We start from the raw sequence: 22,731 nt of genomic DNA on the forward strand, positions 1-22,731 counted from the left end.
AAGAGTATAGTTGTTTCTGGATGTCATTGGTGCTTCGAGAGTATTGTGGTATCTGGATGTCATTGGTGCTGGAGAGTATTGTGGTATATGGATGCCATTAGTCCTGGAGAGCATTGTGGTATCTGGATGTCATTGGTGCTGGAGAGTAATGTAGTATCTGGACGTCATTGGTGCTGGAGAGTATTGTGGTATCTAGATGTCATTGGTGCTGGAGAGTATTGTGGTATTTGGATGCCATTAGTCCTGGAGAGTATTGTGGTATCTGGATGTGATTGGTGCTGGAGAGTATTGTGATATCTGGATGCCATTAGTCCTGGAGAGTATTGTGGTATCTTGATGTCATTGGTGCTGGAGAGTACTGTGGTATCTGGATGTTGTGGCTGATGGAGAGTATTGTGGTATCTTGATGTCATTGGTGCTGGAGAGTATTGTGGTATCTTGATGTCATTGGTGCTGGAGAATATTGTGGTATATGGATGTTATGGCTGATGGAGAGTATTGTGGTATCTGGATGTTGTGGCTGATGGAGAGTATTGTGGTATCTGGATGTTGTGGCTGATGGAGAGTATTGTGGTATCTGGATGTTGTGGCTGGTGGAGAGTATTGTGGTATCTGGATGTTGTGGCTGGTGGAGAGTATTGTAGTATCTGGATGTCATTAGTGCTGGAGAGTATTGTGGTATCTGGATGTCGTGGCTGGTGGAGAGTATTGTGGTATCTGGATGTCATTGGTGCTGGAGAGTATTGTTGTATCTGGATGTCATTGGTGCTGGAGAGTATTGTGGTTTCTGGATGTCATTAGTGCTGGAGAATCTTATGGTATCTGGATGTCATTGGTGCTGGAGAGTGTTGTGGTATCTGGATGTCATTGGTGCTGGAGTGTATTGTGGTATATGGATGCCATTAGTCCTGGCGTTTATTGTGGTATCTGGATGTCATTGGTGCTGTAGAGTATTGTGGTATCTGGATGTCGTGGCTGCTGGAGAGTATTGTGGTATCTGGATGTCATTGGTGCTTCGAGAGTATTGTGGTATCTGGACATCATTGTTGCTGGAGAGTGTTGTGGTATCTGGATGTCATTGGTGCTGGAGTGTATTGTGGTATATGGATGCCATTAGTCCTGGCGTTTATTGTGGTATCTGGATGTCATTGGTGCTGGAGAGTATTGTGGTATCTGGATGTTGTGGCTGCTGGAGAGTATTGTGGTATCTGGATATCATTGGTGCTTCGAGAGTATTGTGGTATCTGGACATCATTGTTGCTGGAGAGTATTGTGGTATCTGGATGCCATTAGTCCTGAAGAGTATTGTGGTATCTGGATGTCATTGGTGCTGGAGAGTATTGTGGTATCTGGATGTCATTGGTGCTGGAGTGTATTGTGGTATCTGAATGCCATTAGTCCTGGAGAGTATTGTGGTATCTGGATGCCATTGGTGCTGGAGAGTATTGTGGTATCTTGATGTCATTGGTGCTGGAGTGTATTGTGGTATCTGGATTCCATTAGTCCTGGAGAGTATTGTGGTATCTGGATGCCATTGGTGCTGGAGAGTATTGTGGTGTCTGGATGTCATTGGTGCTGGAGAGTATTGTGGTATCTGGATGTCATTGGTGCTGAAGATTATTATGGTATCTGGATGTCATTGGTGCTGGAGAGTATTGTGGTATCTGGATGTCATTGGTGCTGGTGAGTATTGTGGTATCTGGATGTTGTGGCTGATGGAGAGTATTGTAGTATCTAGATGTCATTGGTGCTGGAGAGTATTGTGGTAACTGGATGTCATTGGTGCTGGAGAGTATTGTGGTATTTGGATGTTGTGGCTGGTGGAGAGTATTGTGGTATTTGGATGTTGTGGCTGATGGAGAGTATTGTGGTATCTGGATGTCATTGGTGCTGGAGAGTATTGTGGTATCTGGATGTCATTAGTCCTGGAGAGTATTGTGGTATCTGGATGCCATTGGTGCTGGAGAGTATTGTGGTATCTTGATGTCATTGGTGCTGGAGTGTATTGTGGTATCTGGATGCCATTAGTCCTGGAGAGTATTGTGGTATCTGGATGCCATTGGTGCTGGAGAGTATTGTGGTATCTGGATGTCATTGGTGCTGGAGAGTTTTGTGGTATTTGGATGTTGTGGCTGATGGAGAGTATTGTGGTATTTGGATGTCATTGGTGCTGGAGAGTATTGTTTTATCTGGATGTTGTGGATGGTGGAGAGTATTGTGGTATCTGGATGTCATTGGTGCTGGAAAATATTGTGGTATCTGGATGTTGTGGCTGGTGGAGTTATGTTGTATCTGGATGTTGTGGCTGGTGGAGAGTATTGTTGTATCTGGATGTTGTGGATGATGGAGAGTATTGTGGTATCTGGATGCCATTAGTGCTGGAGAGTATTGTGGTATCTGGATGTCATTGGTGCTGGAGAGTATTGTGGTATTTGGATGTCATTGGTGCTGGAGAATATTGTGGTATCTGGATGTTGTGGCTGATGGAGAGTATTGTGGTATCTGGATGTTGTGGCTGATGGAGAGTATTGTTGTATCTGGATGTTGCAGCTGAAGGAGAGTATTGTGGTATCTGGATGTCATTGGTGCTGGAGAGTATTGTGGTATCTGGATGTTGTGGCTGGTGGAGTTATGTTGTATCTGGATGTTGTGGCTGGTGGAGAGTATTGTGGTATCTGGATGTCATTGGTGCTGGAGAGTATTGTGGTATCTGAATGTGATTGGTGCTGGAGAGTATTGTGGTGTCTGGATGTCATTGGTGCTGGAGAGTATTGTGGTATCTGGATGTCATTGGTGCTGAAGATTATTGTGGTATCTGGATGTCATTGGTGCTGGAGAGTATTGTGGTATCTGGATGTTGTGGCTGGTGGAGAGTATTGTGGTATCTTAATGCCATTGGTGCTGGAGAATATTGTGGTATCTGGATGTCATTGGTGCTGGAGAGTATTGTGGTATCTGGATGTCATTGGTGCTGGAGAGTATTGTGGTATCTGGATGTCACTGGTGCTTGAGAGTATTGTGTTATCTGACTGTCATTGGTGCTGGAGAGTATTGTGGTATCTGGATGTCATTGGTGCTGGAGAGTATTGTTAGATCTGGATGCCATTGGTGCTGGAGAGTATTGTGGTATCTGGATGTCATTGGTGCTGGAGAGTATTGTGGTATCTGGATGTCATTGGTGCTGGAGAGTATTGTAATATCTAGATGTCATTGGTGCTGGAGAGTATTGTGGTATCTGGATGTTGTGGCTGATGAAGAGTATTGTGGTATTTGGATGTTGTGGCTGGTGGAGAGTATTGTGGTATCTGGATGTTGTGGCTGGTGGAGAGTATTGTGGTATCTGGATGTTGTGGCGAGTGGAGAGTATTGTGGTATCTGGATGTTGTGGCTGGTGGAGAGTATTGTGGTATCTGGATGCCATTGGTGCTGGAGAGTATTGTGGTATCTGGAAGCCATTGGTGCTGGAGAGTATTGTGGTATCTGGATGTTGTGGCTGATGGAGAGTATTGTGGTATATGGATGTTGTGGCTGGTGGAGAGTATTGAGGTATCTGGATGTTGTGGCTGATGGAGAGTATTGTCGTATCTGAATGTTGTGGCTGCTAGAGAGTGGATGCTAAAGCGTTTTGTGATATATGGATCCCCAACGTGCTGAAGAGGATGGTGTTGTGTGGATGCTGGAGTATTTAGTGGAATCTGGATTTCAGGTAATGTTCATGTATATGTGATGACTTTCACCAATCCAAATTCTTGTCTGCTTCTTGTGAGTATTCTTGGTTTCTTTATCCTCTTATATATGAGGGTTTGTTTTTTAATAAGTCATGAACCATTGTGCCAGTTAAAGTGATCATTTCTGAACTCTTTTGCATGCTACCAAGCAGCAGATGCTAATTTCAATCCTGTGGCTGTGTTTATGTGCATACCCTACATCCGCTCCTAGTGCCTGGACAGAATACTTATAAAAAGCCAATGTAGATCTGAATACTGTGCTGCATACTACACGTCCATTTACTTCTATATGAGCTAATCTCCATTTGATGTATTTCATGTTCTACAAAAAAAATGTGTCGCGTAATGTTCGGTGTTTTGAATAAATAATGAGTATCTGTCCAAGTACGCGGAAAGAGGAATGATGAAGTGCTGAAAGTTTCAATAATGAGCATATCTGAAGCCAGCCAAATAAGTTGACTACATAAACTGTGATCTGCGTGATCAAGTAAGTGTACACCAGCATCTCGAGAACAGACAGATATTTTAGTCCCGTATACAGTGAAACCATCAACGACTCGTTATTTCGTTTAAAGCGGCCAAGCAAAGCAGTCTGTCTATTCTCGCTGAGGCCGACATCATCCAAGGCGCCGGGACCACGGTATACACGTCGCGACACATCCAATTAATTCAAAATGTTGTTGTTGCGAGCGGTTGTGCCATTATAGTGATGGTGTTAAAACACACGCACGCACGCACGCACGCACGCACGCACGCACGCACGCACGCACGCACCCACGCACCCACGCACATACGCACAATTTGTGTGGGGGCTCCCGAGCGGAGCTTAGAGTTGGGGCGTTTTATCAATATTGAAGGCGATTGGAATACCTGACACACATTTTACACATATGTGGGGAACTGAACCCGGGCCTTGGGGAACTCTTTACCCACAAGGCTATGTCACCGCCATAAAGCCTGAGAAAAGATGCCTCCTGTTTTGGGCTTTGAAATAATTGCAATCTATTAACATCAATGGGGTTGTGCATATTTTGGCGATCTTTAACACAGCAAACGTTCCTCTGTGATAACATTACATACTTTATATCAACTGGTTGTTCACCACGTGTCCGCAATACTGATGGGCAGCGTACATCAGAAAACAGAGGAGATAAATCGATAATGTAAAGTCAGGAAATTGCAAACGTGGGGCACTTTTGGACACAATTGCTGAGATAATAACACCTTCATTCTCATATTTTGGAGCAACCCACCCACACACTGATACAATCTCGCTTGGTCTACTCACATTTTCCAGGCGGTAACAAAATCATGTCGATGTTATCACATGGTCATACGAGTGCGAACATGATCAGGCAGTCGCTTAGTCTTCTGCAACTGTAAGTCAGAATACGTATTTAAACCTTTCTAGCAAGTGCGATTTTATACGTGGTATCATTTCAGTCATTGTATGTTGCATCTACGTAACAAAATGAGCGCTTTGGCTACCTCTGGAGCGAGATGGATGCCGTACCGCATCACACTCTCAGCAGTTGTGATCAAACATAAAAGTAACTTTAATACAATGTCATATTGTTTTACCCCATGAGTATGACCACACAAACAACCTTAAAACAATCTGTACCCAAGACAGTTCAGTATGAGCCTTGCCAGATATTACAGCCGCGGGCAGTTGTCGGTCTCTACTGAGTGTACAACTAATTAAATCGGACATTCTTCACGAACTGTTTAAATCAGTGAAGGGGGATTATGACGGTATGAAAAGGCAACTTGCAGACGTCATTAGTAAGCGAGTTTGGAAACATAAGTTGTTAAAATATGACTTGATGTGCACACAATATCAAAGGGGAGTAGACTGTCCACAGTGACATCGATGCATTGTATCAGAGGAATGACCAGCTCGAGTGTGGATTAGAAGAGTGGGCAACGTCGACTGATTGGTGGCTTTCGGTTCAGCCGGGCCAACGCCGGTTTTTTATGGAATTAACATTAGCGCTGATGAATGTATTCAGGAATTCCAACACTGACATATAAACCTATTTAACCATAGTATAGAGTCTTAAATTGACCGAGATGAGAAATAAAGGTTTTACAGCATGCTACAAGAATAGGTTATGCGGCCTGCCAGAACAGAAGACGAGAGAAGGAGCTGCCCAAGAGACTATTTAATGCTACCCGCGCCAACTGTATCGCAGAATGGGCACGGGTTGACTGACCTGATCCAGGACCACGCCGACGTCTATTACAACCAGATGCGCCTAATCATCAGTGCCGCATTCCAGTATATATGCTCTGCAATAAAAGAACCGCAAAAGTGATTTTTAGATGTATATTTTACATCTTTGATAGGCATTTAGAAGTTGGAGTACTAAGTAAGGATAAGAATTTATGGATGAACAACTTCTTTATTACAATCTCTTAATTTTGCCTTGCCTCCTGTTCGTCCTCCGGTCTGTGCCTTGCCTTCAGTGCGTCCTCAGGTCTGTGCCTTGCCTTCAGTGCGTCCTCAGGTCTGTGTCTTGCCTCCAGTCCGTCCTCGGGTCTGTGCCTTGCCTTTAGTGCGTCCTCAGGTCTGTGCCTTGGCTCCAGTGCGTCCTCCGGTTTGTGCCTTGCCTTCAGTGCATCCCCCGGTCTGTGCCTTGCCTCCAGTGCGTCCTCCGGTCTGTGCCTTGCCTTCAGTGCGTCCTCCGGTATGTGCCTTGCCTTCAGTCCGTCCTCCGGTTTGTGCCTTGCCTCCAGTCCGTCCTCAGTTCTGTGCCTTGCCTTCAGTGCGTCTTCCGGTCTGTGCCTTGCCTCCTGTGTGTCCTCCGGTCTGTGCCTTGCCTTCAGTCCGTCCTCCGGTTTGTGCCTTGCCTCCGGTGCGTCCTCCGGTCTGTGCCTTGCCTCCTGTGCGTCCTCCGGTCTGTGCCTTGCCTTCAGTCCGTCCTCCGGTTTGTGCCTTGCCTCCGGTGCGTCCTCCGGTCTGTGCCTTGCCTTCAGTGCGTCCTCCGGTCTGTGCCTTGCCTCCTGTGTGTCCTCCGGTATGTGCCTTGCCTTCAGTCCGTCCTCCGGTTTGTGCCTTGCCTCCGGTTCGTCCTCCGGTCTGTGCCTTGCCTTCAGTGCGTCCTCCGGTCTGTGCCTTGCCTTCAGTCCGTCCTCCGGTTTGTGCCTTGCCTCCAGTGCGTCATCAGGTCTGTGCCTTGCCTTCAGTGCGTCCTCCGGTCTGTGCCTTGCCTCCTGTGTGTCCTCCGGTCTGTGCCTTGCCTTCAGTCCGTCCTCCGGTTTGTGCCTTGCCTCCAGTGCGTCCTCGGGTCTGTGCCTTGCCTTCAGTGCGTCCTCCGGTCTGTGCCTTCGTTACATCGGATTAAAGTGTGTTAATAAACACACTTCAAGCTTTGCCTACCCGCTTGAGGTGAAAGATCATCCGACCCCGACGTCCGTGCTTGACGTTTATACCGCTTATCTGTATTTCTTCTGGGGGCAATTACATGCCGTAATCATGTAACGTGGAGTAGTCCACTTAGGGCCTAGAGAGATTACAATGAGAAGGATGCCCTCATGTTGGTCTGCTCAAACAAGTATTATTTATATGATAACAACTTAATGTGATATTGTTTAGAAGTATACAAACCCCACACGACCATGTATTTGATAACAGAGGTTAATTGAGGTAACTTAACCATTTAGAAGTAAGTAAAACAAATTAAGATAAGATAAAATAAAATAGCTATGGTATGAAATAAGAAAGATTGAAAATAGAAATTTCATGAATACAAAAACAAAATATCATCAAATACTAAAATCCCAATAGATATGCAGTCGAACCTCATTGTGTCGAACTCGTAGGGACCTGGAAAAAAGTTCGAGTTATCCGGGGTTCGAGAAAAGCAACACACGTATGTTATGAGAAATGATGTATATACCCTACTCACATGAGTCCTAACGTAGGGGCAGATCAGCCGAAATTGTTGAGGCAGAATGCCTCCTATTAAATGTTTAAGCGAAGAGGCAGAAACACTTATCATCAGTTGGCCTTTGTGACGTCGAAGAAAGCTACAAGTGCTTCTTAGTAGCAATAAGGAATAAATCGCTATATATGTACATGTAGGCTTTGTTGTATGTTAATATAAAAAAACCGCTTTTGACTACAGTATTTAACATATATTATACATCATTCTATTTTATCATCTTGGTTTTTATTTGTATGTTATAGGACTAGTCCATTTGGAGATAAAGGGAATGAGTGCAACGACTGGTGTCGTGGCAAGGTATACTTGTGTTAAGATTTACTACCCTCTGTGTATTTAGATCAGGCCAGTTGTATATTAGTACTTACTAGTATACCGTCAGTGTTGCTAACTTGGGGTATCCTCCCATCAGTTATACAGGCCATTTGTCATACAGCTTATAACAACATAGGATATGCATGGCTGGACCACTAATCCCCTGCCTTCTACCTATCAATATGGACTGTTCAACACAGATCATTATCTGTGTTTATGTTTAAGTTTGAATTATAGGGAACACCAGGATTATAATTATGAATGATCTTGTGCTCATTCATTTGCAGATTGTAAGAAAACAAATTGTAAAGCAGAAAAGTAATTAATAAATTAGTATGGTTTATTCAACATAATATTATAAATATGAACCATGTTTAACAAGAATTAATAACATAATTCAACATTCAAAGCATCATTATGGCGGATAATGGCTATCTTTTTTTCTTCTCCATCGCTGAATAGGAGGAAGCGGTCCCCATCTGATGTATGGCCCCAGGCACCATCTAGGTCCACTTGGGCTCTGGTTTAGGGCAGGTCGGGTATGGTCTTCCTTCTGTGGCGGTAAAGGGCACTGCCCATGCTGGGGAAGGCAGGGAAGGCTTGGGCTTGGGCATCATCTTCTTCAGCGATCTGTTGGTTGTAGAGCTGCTGTATCGGGGTTGTTTCCTCTCTTGCTCTCTTCCTCGTGTTGCTGACAAAACGAACTCGGTTTGAATTCACTGTGGGGTGGTTGTGCTCTGACACATTCCTCACAAAATCACCAACAGTAGTGCACTTGCCAGAGCAAGATTTGATTGTGCTGTCTGTCTTGTTGCATTCTTGTTGAACACGTATCCTTAAAAGAGAACCTGTTAGGTACCGCGGGCAGAGGTTACGTATTCTACAAGTCGAAGAGCCATGATTGTGAGTGAAGTAAAAGCAATTGATACAGTATTTATACATATGTGTGTGATCACAAAATACATCTCATCAGTTAAACAGTTTTTCATCTCAAACATCTCTAGTCTCTTTTCGTAGGATTACATGAATTACATTTATTAACCTCAAAGGGCAAGTATTTATTGAAACAACATATTAATTATTTGCTAGTAAAAGAACTTACTGTGACGTTGATCATTTTAATACCCTCTTCTAAAGATAACCAACTCACAACAACTCACCCTTTATGAATTTAACATTGTTGTTGTAACAAAGACCTTACCTCAGAGTGTTGGGTCATACCATTACAGCTTAAGGTGAGTGCTCTAATTACCCCCCTACTCAACTGTATGACGATTGGCAATAAAAAGGCGTATGACAAATGGCCTTGTCTGACTGATGGGAGAGAACCAATTTGGGTATCACTACCTCAGAGTTCATCTGCGTACTAAAGCTGTGCCTTAATGCATTCGGCCCAACAAAAACTTTAAAAAATAGGACCCAAAGGTCAGATAATAAACTACATCCAGGACTTCCTAAACAATCGTAAAATAACCGTGGGTATAGACCAAACACTATCGGACCAATGTCCTCTAGAAAATGGCACTCCCCAGGGCAGTATCCTCAGCCCCACCCTCTTCAATATAATGATAAACGATCTATTCGAGGGCCTATCCCCTAAAGTAAACACATCAAAATTCGCGGATGATGGAGCCCTCTGGATCCGCACTAAAAATTAATATGGCCCTAAATTTACTCAAAAAATCTCTTACTAAAATACAACAATGGGCTGACAAATGGGGCTTCTCCCTTAACTCAGAAAAAACAACAGGAATAGTATTCAAACATGAAAACATGAAACCCGCCTCCCCAATCCTCCAGCTAAACAACCAAACAATCAAATTTCAAAAACAAACCAAATTCTTAGGACTTATTTTCGATGAACATCTCACCTGGGATGCTCACTTCCAAAACCTAACAACTAAATGCAGTAAAGACCTAAACACCCTAAGATGCCTAACTGGCTCTAACTGGGGAGCCTCCAAAGATACCCTCCTCTCTCTCTACATATCACTAATTAGATCAAAACTAGACTACGGCTGCGCCATATACAACACCCTAAACAACTCTCTATCTAAAAAACTTGAGTCAATACAATATCAGGCTCTCAAACTAATTACACGCACCCAACATGGCACCTCCTACACTTCACTTCAGGCCTTAACAGGAGAAATGCCACTAAGTCTATGCAGGGAACAGCTAAGCTTAAATTTCTGGGGCGCGTCCCAATCAAACCTTCTCATCCAAAACTTAATAAACCAAAATATCAGCCCCAAAAACCAAGCTCTAGCTCGTAAACACCCCTTACTTACTCCAATATCCCAAAGAATAACAAACTACCTAAATGAACACCAAATTAAAAATCTTAAACAAAACTGCAAACAATCAAATAACTTCACCCCTAAACTTAAAATACCCAAAATAGACACAACACTAGCTAGCCAAATAAATAAACAAACCGACCCAAACATAGCTAAAACCACCACACTAGCATACATACACGAAAATTGGCCAAATTGGTGTCACATTTACATGGACGGATCTTCAGATCCGACCTCCAAGCACACAGGTTTCAGGTCCATACCAAACACAACCAACTAAAACCACACAATCCTTCCGACTTCCAATCAACCAATCAATATTCATGGCAGAACTAATGCGCATGGCCTATGCCCTCCATAATCAAGAATCCAAAAACCACAAAAAAATCCTAATACTTACCGACTCCCTAAGTGGACTGCAAGCCCTCCAAAACAGAATTCCAAAAACCGACCTAAATTAATAAATCAAATACTTAAAAGCTCCAACGACCTAACTAAGGCAGGCAAACAAATAACCTTCATGTGGATACCCGCCCACGTAGGAATATACGGTAATGAAAACGCCGATAAGGCAGCTAAACTATCCCTCAAAATCCCAGAAATAAGCTTAAACCTACCCATCTCAAAATCAGAAATTAAAAGCGTAAACAAGCAAAAAATCACCCAAAAATGGCATAACCTATATCTAAACTCAAATAGCCAAATAAAAAAAGTACTCAGCAAACCACTAACCAAACCAAACATTCTCCATCCATAAAAAAAAATCGACAGAGTAATCACTAAACTCCAAACAGGACACACCAACCTAAATAACCACCTAAAATTTTTTTAAAAAAACACACTACAGGTAACTGCCCACACTGCAAACAACTAGAAACCCCAGAACACGCACTCATCCACTGCACACATTACCTAACACATCGAACCGGATTACAAACCACCCTCAATCTAAACAAGACTCTCACTCTAGAAGCAATACTAAACCCACAAAATTAACTAGAAAACTTCAAGGCCTTAGGCGTATTCTTAATCAAAACGGAACTAATAAAACGCATCTAAAAACATTATAATCTACCAAATCAAAATCACATAAACAACAAACATCCACCATACCCAGCTCCCTTAGTTCTCCTCCTCAACCCCATCGGCATCTATTCCAAATCTCAAAATTCCCAAATTCTATTTAAGCAACCCCTAAAGCCCCCTCTTGGGTTGCACACACCACTTTCGCCCCTCGTGAGTATGGGTTTACGCCGCTTTTAGCAATATTCCAGCAATATCACGGCGGGGGACACCAGAATTGGGCTTCACACATTGTACCCATGTCGGGAATCGAACCCGGGTCCAAAGTAAGTATGTAAGCATTCGGCCTGTCGATTTAATCATTTTTCGACTTCTCACGTGTATGTGCTTGTGTGTACGCTAAAAATGCTTTTGGGCATGACGAGTCGGCGCCTTTGTGGGTGCTACGTTACTTTAACGTTGGCGGTGTAATCGTTAGTTCAGTACTGTGACAAATGCGGTGCAAAAACAATGTTAAAACTTTACAAATATGAATGTGTACTGTTCGCACAGTACCTTGAAATTTCAACGCTATCTTGAAATACGTATAGCTCACACTGCAACTAAAATATAACAATATATCGGACTATATTATTCCTGTTATAATAATGTTTTCGTATACAATATACAAGTAAAATTATTGGGCATTTTGTAATTGAATCACGGTTGATTAGGAGCAAACATGTGTACATTGGATTGCCATTTCCGACTTAGTTTACGAGAAAATAATACACACGGTAATCTTAATCACTGCTTGCAATGCCTATCAGAACAGGAAATACAATGTCATGGTAAAGCATCATGTCTCGTATAATATAGTCTATAACATAGATAATGATCCATATATTATAGTCCGGGATTCGAACCCACACTTGCCAAAGTGAGGCACCTAATCGCCAGCACACAAAGTCAGCGATCTAACCCACTCAGCCACCGAGGCTTCCACAAAACAGAAGGTCCGACAACTGGTAGTCTAGATCACGTACTTTGAGTACCCCCCTGACAAGTGTAAATTGGCACGGCTCCCATGGCCGAACGCTATGAATACACAATGCCATTTAGAAAATGGTCAAATGTAACACATGTTATATTTGGGATAACACTTTCATAGTAAAGTACGGATTCTCGTACTGTTTGGGTTGAGTCCCGTCCGGGATTCGAACCCACACTTGCCAGAGTGAGGCCCCTAATCGCCAGCACACAAAGTCAGCGATCTAACCCACTCAGCCACCGAGGCTTCCAGATCTAGACTACCAGTTGTCGGACTTTCATTTTTGTGGAAGCCTCGATGGCTGAGTAGTCTATAATATAGATAATGATCCATATAATATAGTCTATCATATAGATAATGATCCATATAATATAGTCTATCATATAGATAATGATCTATATCACATTGTTCTTAATAAAATGTTCAAGTTTTAGTACTCAAATTTCGTACTAGAGAGGAGGAGGTATACAATGTAATACTTCAAGTACAAATGTGCTGGTGTTGACTACATTTTTCTTTGAAACGTTAAAAACTGCCGAATGTTTTATTATGCCCTTCCTGACTGCTATGTTGGCTACTCCCCCTGGGATGTGGACAAAGGCAGCTGGTGTTCCTCTCCACAAAATAGCCACCCCTGTTTACCTGATAACTACATTATAAGCGTTGTTAGTAACATATATACCTCTTGATCTTAATAGCAGATTAACACACTGGACCCACATTCAACATTCCAGAAACAAGCAGTCTGTCATAATGGATATACTAATACTGACCATGTATCTTCAGGCTGTATTCACTTATTATGAATTGTTTATGATAAAACGCTCAAGTACATTTTTCAGAACTCTTATAAATGAGGTTTAGTTGTTAATTTTGACAAAACAAATACTGTTGTTTTCAGAAAGTGTGGAATGCTCTCTATGAATTGAACCTGCACTCTGCACAGCGAATAACGGCGCCTTAGAAGATCACTGTATCTAGAAAATTGTAATTTCAAAACGTAGGCAACTAAAGCATCCGAATTTTGCTGTTCTTACATGATTTTGTCTGGATATTACTGTCTGTAGGTGATATATCTGCTTTTCATAAGGTTCGTAAAGAATCTATGATCTCAAAATTAATCTTCTTTATAGTATTAGATATGGCATGTAAAATGAATACACAATCGCCGAAACAGAGAACTACTGAAACATAAATATTTCAATCTAAACTTTATGGAAAGCACAACGTCGCGACAAAGCAACATTTAGACTATTTGTCATATTGTCACGCTTTGGTAACATTTTTGTTTTCTACAGAAGGGCGACAAAGTCACATTTTTCAAGGTCGAAATATGTCGCATTTTTGCCCTGTGTAAAATATGTACAGGAAGAGAGCGATAATGCGACATATTGAGTTACCATACTCGATCACTCAAATCGACGAATTCACTGTGCAGAGTTGCGTCCCCTGGACATACCAGAAACCTATGGTTCAAATCACCGAATCACTGTTTCTAGGTTTGTCAGCACCATACCCATGCTTTGTTAAACTTTTGAAAATAATAGTAAGCGTGACATTTTGATGCAAAAATGCAGTAATTAACATAAGCGCGCAAATTCCATACCGCGACATTTTCATATCTTGTAACACGGGGTCGGGTTTGCCCGAGTCGGTCATGTGACCTACTATACTTTTCGTACCAATACTTCAGGCTTGAGATGGTGCCACGCGTCACAAGCCGCGTATGCCGGTCATATATGTAAATCAATTTAAACTTAGAAACAGTCAATATATCTTATACATACATGTATTCTTACAATATAAACACAGTTTTACTGTTGAGCCATATGTAGTTATACAGACTTTCAAACTTCAAGACACATCCCTTAGAAATTGAATCTGGCAGACTTAAAATTAAATGACAAATATTGTTTAGCCTGTAAAGCATGTAGTATTGAAGATGAATATTATTTTAAAACATATATGTCATTGCTGCCAAACCATACGTTATTTAAATCTCGTTGTGTATCCAAAGAGACGCATCACGTAAATGCCCTCATCAATGGCAAAAATAAGTATAAATAATACATACAAACCTTATTCATTGCAACACGTCATCAAATGTTGAAATCATCAACCAGAACCACAAGTTACACAATAAGTTAGAAACACAAATGATTGCAGAATGGTCACACCATGCATCACAAATGACAGTGTAAACAGACCAATCAGTGTCACTGTTACCTCACAGTAATCCTGCCTTCTTCCAACCTCGCTTGATTGCGTCAGTGTCCTTTGCAATTTTGTCCACACAGGAAACAAGCCATCTTGCGTGAATCGGTTTCATGACACTGGTCAACTTTCCGGCCAACTCAGATTAACTAGCTTCGGAGAGAAGCTGTCTATTGTTTGGTAATCGAGGTGTCATCTCAAAACGGCAACTCGCAAAAATATCTCGTCGCAGTATTGTCTTTGGTGTGGTATTCGCAATATTTTAACGGCGCAGAAATAAAGCTGTTTACAGTATCCGTGGTATGAGAATAGTTAATATGTCTGCGACTACAAACTGACCAACTGTGCTGGTACATACATTGGACATATGATAAAGTATTCAAATGATCCGGTATACATGCAGGTAAGATTTTAAAGGCAAAGGTCAATTTAGTCTCTTTCAGGGTTTAAAATCCTTTTAAATTTAGCCAAACAAATTACAGGCATTCATTCCAAGTTAGAGCAAAGGCCCAAACTTGCTTCACTTTATGATAGGACGACAACGCCATTATATATTTTCAGACAAAGCACGACAATGCGACGAGTTGTCTCGTTGTCGCGCTCATACTTAATACTGAATACTGCTTTATTGCGCACAAAAATACCAGTCGCATTGGCGCGCTTATATTAATAACAGTTCATTTTCAGGAAATGATCTTTGATTATAGAAGAGTGCTCCAGGACCTCAACAATTACGTTGTCACTATGTCGCGCTTTGGTTAATTTGGACTCTTTTTGCTTGTTTTTGTAAGGGGGACAAGGTAGGAGAGAACACAATATAGATGTCATCTCCAACGATTAAGAAATAATAAAGGAAGATGGTACTCCATTGATAAAATCTTAGGTGTATGCGCTGTATGTCGCCCTGGTGTTGAGGTTGAACAATACTTTGTTATGGTGTGTCACGTCATCTGTATGTTCCAAATGTTTATGGTACCGGGGATCCTAAGACAGTCATTCTTGTTAGGCTTATCTTGAGGTCAGGGCCCTTGCCCCCTCTAAACGCAGCCCAGACAGCGAATGGAACTTATCTCAGGAAGGGCTGCCTGATCGAACACACCAAGAAAATGAAGACTACCAAATGCTGGAGCTTTCTGATTTATCCAGATTATCAGACGAGCCGTGTTCCCGGATGTGTCAGTCAACAGATTGGGAGGTACCAAACTTAAGGCACCGAGAACAATGGGGAGTGAAACTACTGCGTACTTGGGATGCAAGCGTGATATTTCGTAAGCGAGGTCCGCATTTGTGCTATTTTTTTCTTGAATCTTGTCAATAGTGTAAAAAGGATAGAGAATTCGATGATATAGATGAATTAATTGGATTTATCAAAAGGGCTAGATCAGGTTTGTTGGCTTGGATACGTCTGAGGTTGTATACGGGCCTATTCCAAAGAACTTATAATTATCATTTTCCATGACGCACCCTACATATTCAGGGTCGTGCCATGGATGGAGTTCTGAGTCAAAACCACAAGACTGGCGAAGACACCATCATGTCGATACTGTGTTGTGCCAAAGATGGGCATCCACTGACAATGTGTTCGACAGTCTCAATAAATCCATTGCATAATTTACTTTTGACATTTACATGTTGATGCAAAATCACACATTGATGGTTTCGAGTGGGAAGTGACTGATCCTGAGCAGCAAACAGAAAGCCTTCTGCTACACTTTTCTGGCCAGCGAAGGACTGACTAGGGTTACTGTTCCTGTCAACACATTGAATATTAACTCGATGCAGCTGTAGTTCAGAAAGCCTCTCCTTCAAAAAGTGAGTCTGGGCCAATTTGATATGGCACACTCATTACTGTACCGTCCAGCAGTACAGAACCATCATATTAGGACCAGTCTTATGCCTCGCAATTAGCTGTGCAGAGTTACGTCCCTTGGGCACGCTAAATACTTATGATTGTGGGGTTGAAGCTCGGTTCGCCCTTGTTATGTTTCTAGGTTAGTCAGCACCATGCCCATGCTCGTGGGTTTCACCAAAGTATTAAATTTCTGCATCTCTTCGGGCGTTCCTCCCACATGAAGTTGACACGCCGTGGTGTAACTGGAATAGTGTTCAAAGAGCCGTTTAGCCCCACTCCCTTATAGTTAGATTGTCGTTTCTGAGGGTTTGAATTGCAGATCCCACCCAACTGTTGTATTTATTCCATGGATTGGTTCACCTATGTGGTTATGTACTGTTGAAAGCGGCTGTGAACCCATCCTCAAGTTCATTTGAGCCCCACTAGTGCATAAGATCATTCGAGCTGTGATAGCACATTCTGTTCCATAAATCAACATATTCTTGGTGTATCAGGGCGACCTGCAAATAAGGGAATTTCTGCTAGGAAAACAAGTGGTTCAGTGCCTTTCCATCCATATATTATCAGTCATATCTCACATTGTAACTACCCAGATTTCTCGAATGCATGACCTCAGTTTGGTAAACTTTAAGAAATGTCTCCAGTATTTTAAACTGTAAGGAATGTCCTCAGTTTGGTAAACTGTGAGGAATGTCTCCAGTATTTTAAACTGTAAGGGATGTCCTCAGTTTGGTAAACTTAAGGAATGTCTCCAGTATTTTAAACTGTAAGGAATGTCCTCAGTTTGGTAAACTGTGAGGAATGTCTCCAGTATTTTAAACTGTAAGAAATGTCTCCAGTATGGTAAAATGTAAGGAATGCCTCCAGTATGGTAAACTGTAAGGAATGCCTCCAATATTTTAAACTGTAAGGAATGTCTCCAGTATTTTAAACTGTAAGGAATGTCTCCAGTATGGTAAACTGTAAGGAATGCCTCCAGTATGGTAAACTGTAAGGAATGCCTCCAATATGGTAAACTGTAAGGAATGTCTCCAGTATTTTAAACTGTAGGGAATGCCTCCAGTGTGGTAAACTGTAAGGATTGCCTCCAGTATGGTAAACTGTAAAGAATGCCTCCAGTATGGTAGACTGTAAGGAATGCCTCCAGTATAGTAAACTGTAAAGAATGCCTCCAGTATGGTAAACTGCAAGGAATGCATCCAGTACGGTAAACTGAAAGGAATGCCTCCAGTATGGTAAACTGTACAGACTATATCCAGTATGGTAAACGTTAAGGGATGTATCCAGTATTTTAAACTGTAAGGAATTTCTTCAGTATTTTAAACTGTAAGAAAAGCCTCCAGTATGGTACGTAAACTGTAAGGAATGTCTCCAGTATTTTATACCGTAAGTAATGCCTCCAGTATGGTAAAGTGTTAGAAATGTCTCCAGTATTTTGAACTGCAAGGAATGCCTCCACTATGGTAACCTGTAAAGAATGTCTCAAGTATGGTAAACTGTATAGAATGCCTCAAGTATGGTAAACTGTAAGGAGTGTGCCAAGTATTTTAAACTGTTAGGAGTGTCTCAAGTATGGTAAACTGTAAGGAATGCCTCTAGTATTTTAAACTGTAAAGAATGTCTCCAGCATGGTAAACTGTAGGGAATGTCTCCAGAATAGTAAACTGTTAGGAATGTCTCCAGTATTTTAAACTGTAAGGAATGCCTCCCGTATGGTAAACTGTAAAGAATGTCTCCTGTGTGGTAGATTTTAAGAAATGCCGCCAGTGTTTTAAACTATAAGGAATGCCTCCAGTATGGTAAACTGTAAGGAATGTCTCCAGTGTGGTAGATTTTAAGAACCGCCTCCTGTATTTTAAACTGTAAGGAATGCCTCGAGTATGGTAAACTGTAAGGAATGCCTCGAGTATGGTAAACTGTAAGGAATGCCCCATCTATGGTAAACTGTAAGGAATGTCTCCGGTATGGTAAACTGTAAGGAATGTCTCCAGAATGGTAAACTGTAAGGATTGTCCCCAGTATTTTAAACTGTAAGGAATGTATCCAGTGTGGTAAACTTTACGGATTGTTCCCAGTATTTTAAACTGTAAGGAATGTATCCAGTGTGGTAAACTTTAAGGAAGGCCCCCAGTATGGTAAACTTTAAGGAATGTTTCCAGTATGGTAAATTTAAAGGAATGCCTCCTGTATTGTAAACTGTTAGGGATGCCTCCAGTATGGTAAACTGTAAGGAATGCCCCATCTATGGTAAACTGTAAGGAATGTCTCTGGTATGGTAAACTGTAAGGAATGTCTCCAGTATGGTCGAGTTTAAGGAATGTCTTCAGTATTGTAAACTAAAGGATGTCTCCGGTATGGACACAATTTCTTTTTTTATCCGTTGGTTATGCCATATCTCTCAACCGTATTAATGCATCCTGGTACATGTGTCCATGGTGCGCATACATCTCCATCCTTGGTTCAGCGCGCGCCAACTATACGATTCGCTCATTTTAACTGTACAATGCATGTGCTCATGTCACAGTATGTCAGCGATGGCTCAGTTTCCGCTAGTTTGGCGAAGATAAAGTTGGCTCTGTCAGAACAAATGATCTGCAGTGGTTAGATTTGGTACAACTATTAACCTGTTTCCGGAGTAGTTCAACGACATTTATTCTCATCTTAACCTTATATTACGCTATGTTCAAAAACGTTAATTGACTGAGATTTCGTCCGCCCCTTTTGCGATGTTTAGTATTTAATTGATCCATAAAAAAAAGACTTAAAAAATTCTCGCTGACTCCTCATCATAAAAGAAATTATGCACGGTATACTGGGTGTAATAAACTCAATTATAATTGAAGATTTGGTCACATGGTTAAAACTGATTTGAAAAATATTGCAGAAATGAGTAGCACATCTGATAATATTCATTTCAGTTATGGAGGATGTTAAATAATGAGGTTTTTGCGTTTCAAGATACGGTTCTCTTAAATGGTTCTGTGCACATTTTCTCAACCATTTAATACGGCTAAGCCACACAACAACAAGAAATGACCGCGTGGAAGGCCACCTTGGGGCTTCGTCAGGAAATGAGAACAGGATATGAAAAAGATTCTTTTGTCCCAAAGGGAGTCAAATCTACCGAGGATGTTTGGCAAGTGATCCTGCGATTTTTTAGAAGACCACCGGTGGGACAGGATACAAGGAGGTAGATTCTTTGAGTCACCTCATTAAGGGGTCTGAAGGGCTCACAGGTGTTAAAAAAGGTATGACAGGCCAAAAGCAATTGAACAAGTGCCGTGCTATAAACTAACAATTAAGTTCATTATACATGGTCAACTGAAGTCACAGTGTCACAGCGTCACAACAATAAGGAGAAATTGAGAAATGGTCATGAATCCGGGGTGAATGACGCACTCCCCGGGAATTTTAATGCATAGATAATAGGAATATCGCACACGTTGTTTCCTTTGAGATCATATCGTTGGCCAAATAATAAGCAGTCAATGTGATCTGTAACAGGAGTGGTTATATACACAGTCACACACTACAGGAGCATAATCACAATCCTTGAAATAAACAAACCAATCGTCAATCGTAATGGAATAACATGTTCTGTTACTAAATAATGCAGGGTTCCTTTCCAGAAACGCGGTTTATTGTAACTACTTCTTCAACTCACTGCGTGTTTCCCTCTCATATCAAGATGACACGCTGTGATCATTTTTCTATCCACCCCCCCCCCCCCCCCCCCCCCCAATTTAAACAGTTATTCAATGAATCTGGGTCGGTAAGCATCTCCAGTACAAGTTATAATAATTATTCAAAAACAATAATCTGATATAACTGAAATACTGTTCAAAACAGCTTTTAAAAAACTCACTTTGCCATCAGGTATTTGTGTTATATTTGTTTCATATTTGTATATATTTTACATGTACTGGTATTAAATGTTCTGTATTTTTCTGATTTCAACTTCAGACACTCTTGTAAAACTACGAAAATTTCATCTTTCTTCTGCAGTTTACAAACCGAATGCTCCATGCAAATATCACAAATACACAGAGACTCATTTATCATGACATTATCAGGTGATGCTATTAATGTCTGTCTGTAGTTCTATACAACATATCGTTATTGTGCGTACATCAAATTGTTTAATCATGGCAAACTGAAAGGCCATAGGCCCTTAGTTCAACGTTTTTACAAGGTATGCGTGTGTCTTCTAACTGACAATGCATGATGTATGTACAATGCAATATTTTGAAATAAAAGAATATTTGAGGTTGACATGAGTATACAAAACAAATTTAAATTTAGATAAGATGTAACCTTTTTTGGAAATATACTTGTTTCTTAATTGAAGATAGAGTTTACACATAAGCATAAAATGATACTCATTTTCTACAACATTAAGGTTACAAGATGTACAGATATTGTTAGACTTTTTAAATATATCTTTATAGATCTTTAAATCATAATAACCTGCTCTGAACTGCGGTAGCGATACTCGAATTTCTTTTATTGTAACAGATATTAGATATTCTTCGAGTATAAATTGTTGTTTGAAGAGATAATAGGTATATGTACTTTTGCTATATCTTAGTTTTCTATCCACATTTGCTGAAAACAATCTTTAGCTCTTTGGAGTAATAATGACATAAACATATTGACATTTCCAACATCCTGATCCATCCATCAGGGCTGAACTGAAAAGGGTGAATTTGATATTTGGTGCCCAATTATTTTTATTGCGTGAGTGACTGGCATTTTGATCGAGATAGAACAGCATGTTATAGACTTTTACTTGGTATATTGTGGATGGAAGAGTCGTTAGTTTTAACCAATAATTTATACAGCGCTTAAGCGAAAATATATACAATGGATATCTGCCACATTCCTCAAGTACAATACAGTACAAAATCAAATGTCTTAGCGAAATCGACAAAACATGCATATAATTTACCTCCCCTTTTTGAGAGAAATGTTGTACAATGTAATTAAAGCTTGTAAAATGAAAACATTGTCCATTGTGGAATATCCAGCTCTGAATCCTGCCTGTCTGTTCATCATAAATGTTTCCCATTGCATCTGACCAAAACGTTAATCTGCCATTAAGAATCATGGTATATAATTTTCAAAAACAACTCAATACAGATATTCCCGATAGTTATCAGCATTATCCTTATCACCATTTTTACTCAATGGAACAATGATTGCTTTTGACCATCCCGAAGTAAAAACACCTTTATCATATAGAGAATTGAACAATACAAGTAAATATGGAGCAAGAATATTATCTGAACATTGAATTATTTCACTAATTACATCAATATTCTCTTGTATTACCTCACTACTGATAGGGGCATTAAATATATCATCAGTGACAGACTTAACCCAATTAGTACCAGTATATTCATCTGTTAGTACACTTTCAGTATTCAAGGTATGTGTATCCTCTTCATAAAAAGTAGATATGTCTGGCTCTGGCATACTGAACAGGTCCTTAAAATACTCGTACCAAATTACTGAATTTATGTTATTTTTACATATCATACCAATCTTTAAAACCTGAAAATGGTCTTACACAACGCTTCATACAATCATCTGATCGCAATAAGATATTTGAGAATTGTTTAATCCCGTAACCAATGTCTGTTTAGGCTAAATGTACCGCATCCTCCAATTCCTCATTGAGAGATGAAATTTTAATGAATATATCCATCTTATCCTCATTCCATGAGTACTTAGTCCTACTGATCATTTGGTCACCCGAACGAACCTCTGTTGTAGTCTCTGACAGATCAATATTCGTAGATAGATTACATGATATAAGGAGATGTTCTGATTCACTTCTTGAAATAATTTTGCATCTGTTATGTCCAAATTTGTTAATTTGCTGGTCAGAGGAGACCTAGGTCTGTCAAAACCATCTGATACTAGTTCCATTATTTAATCATCATCATCTGTTAAATGTATGAAATTATCATCAGTATTATTATCAAGTCGTCCAGTTCTAGCATTTAAATCGCCTAGTGTCCTACGTGTCCAGTTGGTGACTGAGACTAGGTGTACAGTTGGTGACTGAGACTAGGTGTACAGTTGGTGACTGAGACTCGATGTACAGTTGGTGACTTAGACTAGATGCACAGTTGGTGACTGAGACTAGATGTACAGTTGGTGACTGAGACTAGATGTACAGTTGGTGACTGAGACTAGATGTACAGTTGGTGACTGAGACTAGATGTACAGTTGGTGACTGAGACTAGATGTACAGTTGGTGACTGAGACTAGATGTACAGTTGGTGACTGAGACTAGATGTACAGTTGGTGAATGAGA

General features: G+C 40.8%; 2 protein-coding genes across 2 annotated transcripts in view; both read right to left on the bottom strand.

Moving 5' to 3' along the window:
* Positions 1-6,146: 6,146 nt before the first annotated feature.
* Positions 6,147-7,537, bottom strand: LOC139453672 (ribosome-binding protein 1-like). Its single transcript, XM_071235147.1, has 2 exons — positions 7,533-7,537; positions 6,147-7,056 (listed from the first exon to the last, which is right to left on the bottom strand). The coding sequence occupies exons 1-2, from the start codon at positions 7,535-7,537 to the stop codon at positions 6,147-6,149; spliced, it is 915 nt and encodes a 304-aa protein (XP_071091248.1).
* Positions 7,538-8,515: 978 nt separating this feature from the next.
* LOC139453673 (putative nuclease HARBI1) overlaps positions 8,516-22,731 on the bottom strand; it is a 37,791-nt gene continuing 23,575 nt past the window's right edge. The window contains exon 2 of the mRNA XM_071235148.1: positions 8,516-8,870. Coding sequence (XP_071091249.1) covers positions 8,516-8,870 — 355 coding nt within the window. The remainder of the gene's footprint in view (positions 8,871-22,731) is intronic.

Source organism: Haliotis cracherodii, unplaced genomic scaffold (genome assembly GCF_022045235.1).
Source record: "Haliotis cracherodii isolate W230 unplaced genomic scaffold, xgHalCrac1.p SCAF_10, whole genome shotgun sequence".
NCBI lineage: Eukaryota > Metazoa > Mollusca > Gastropoda > Lepetellida > Haliotidae > Haliotis > Haliotis cracherodii.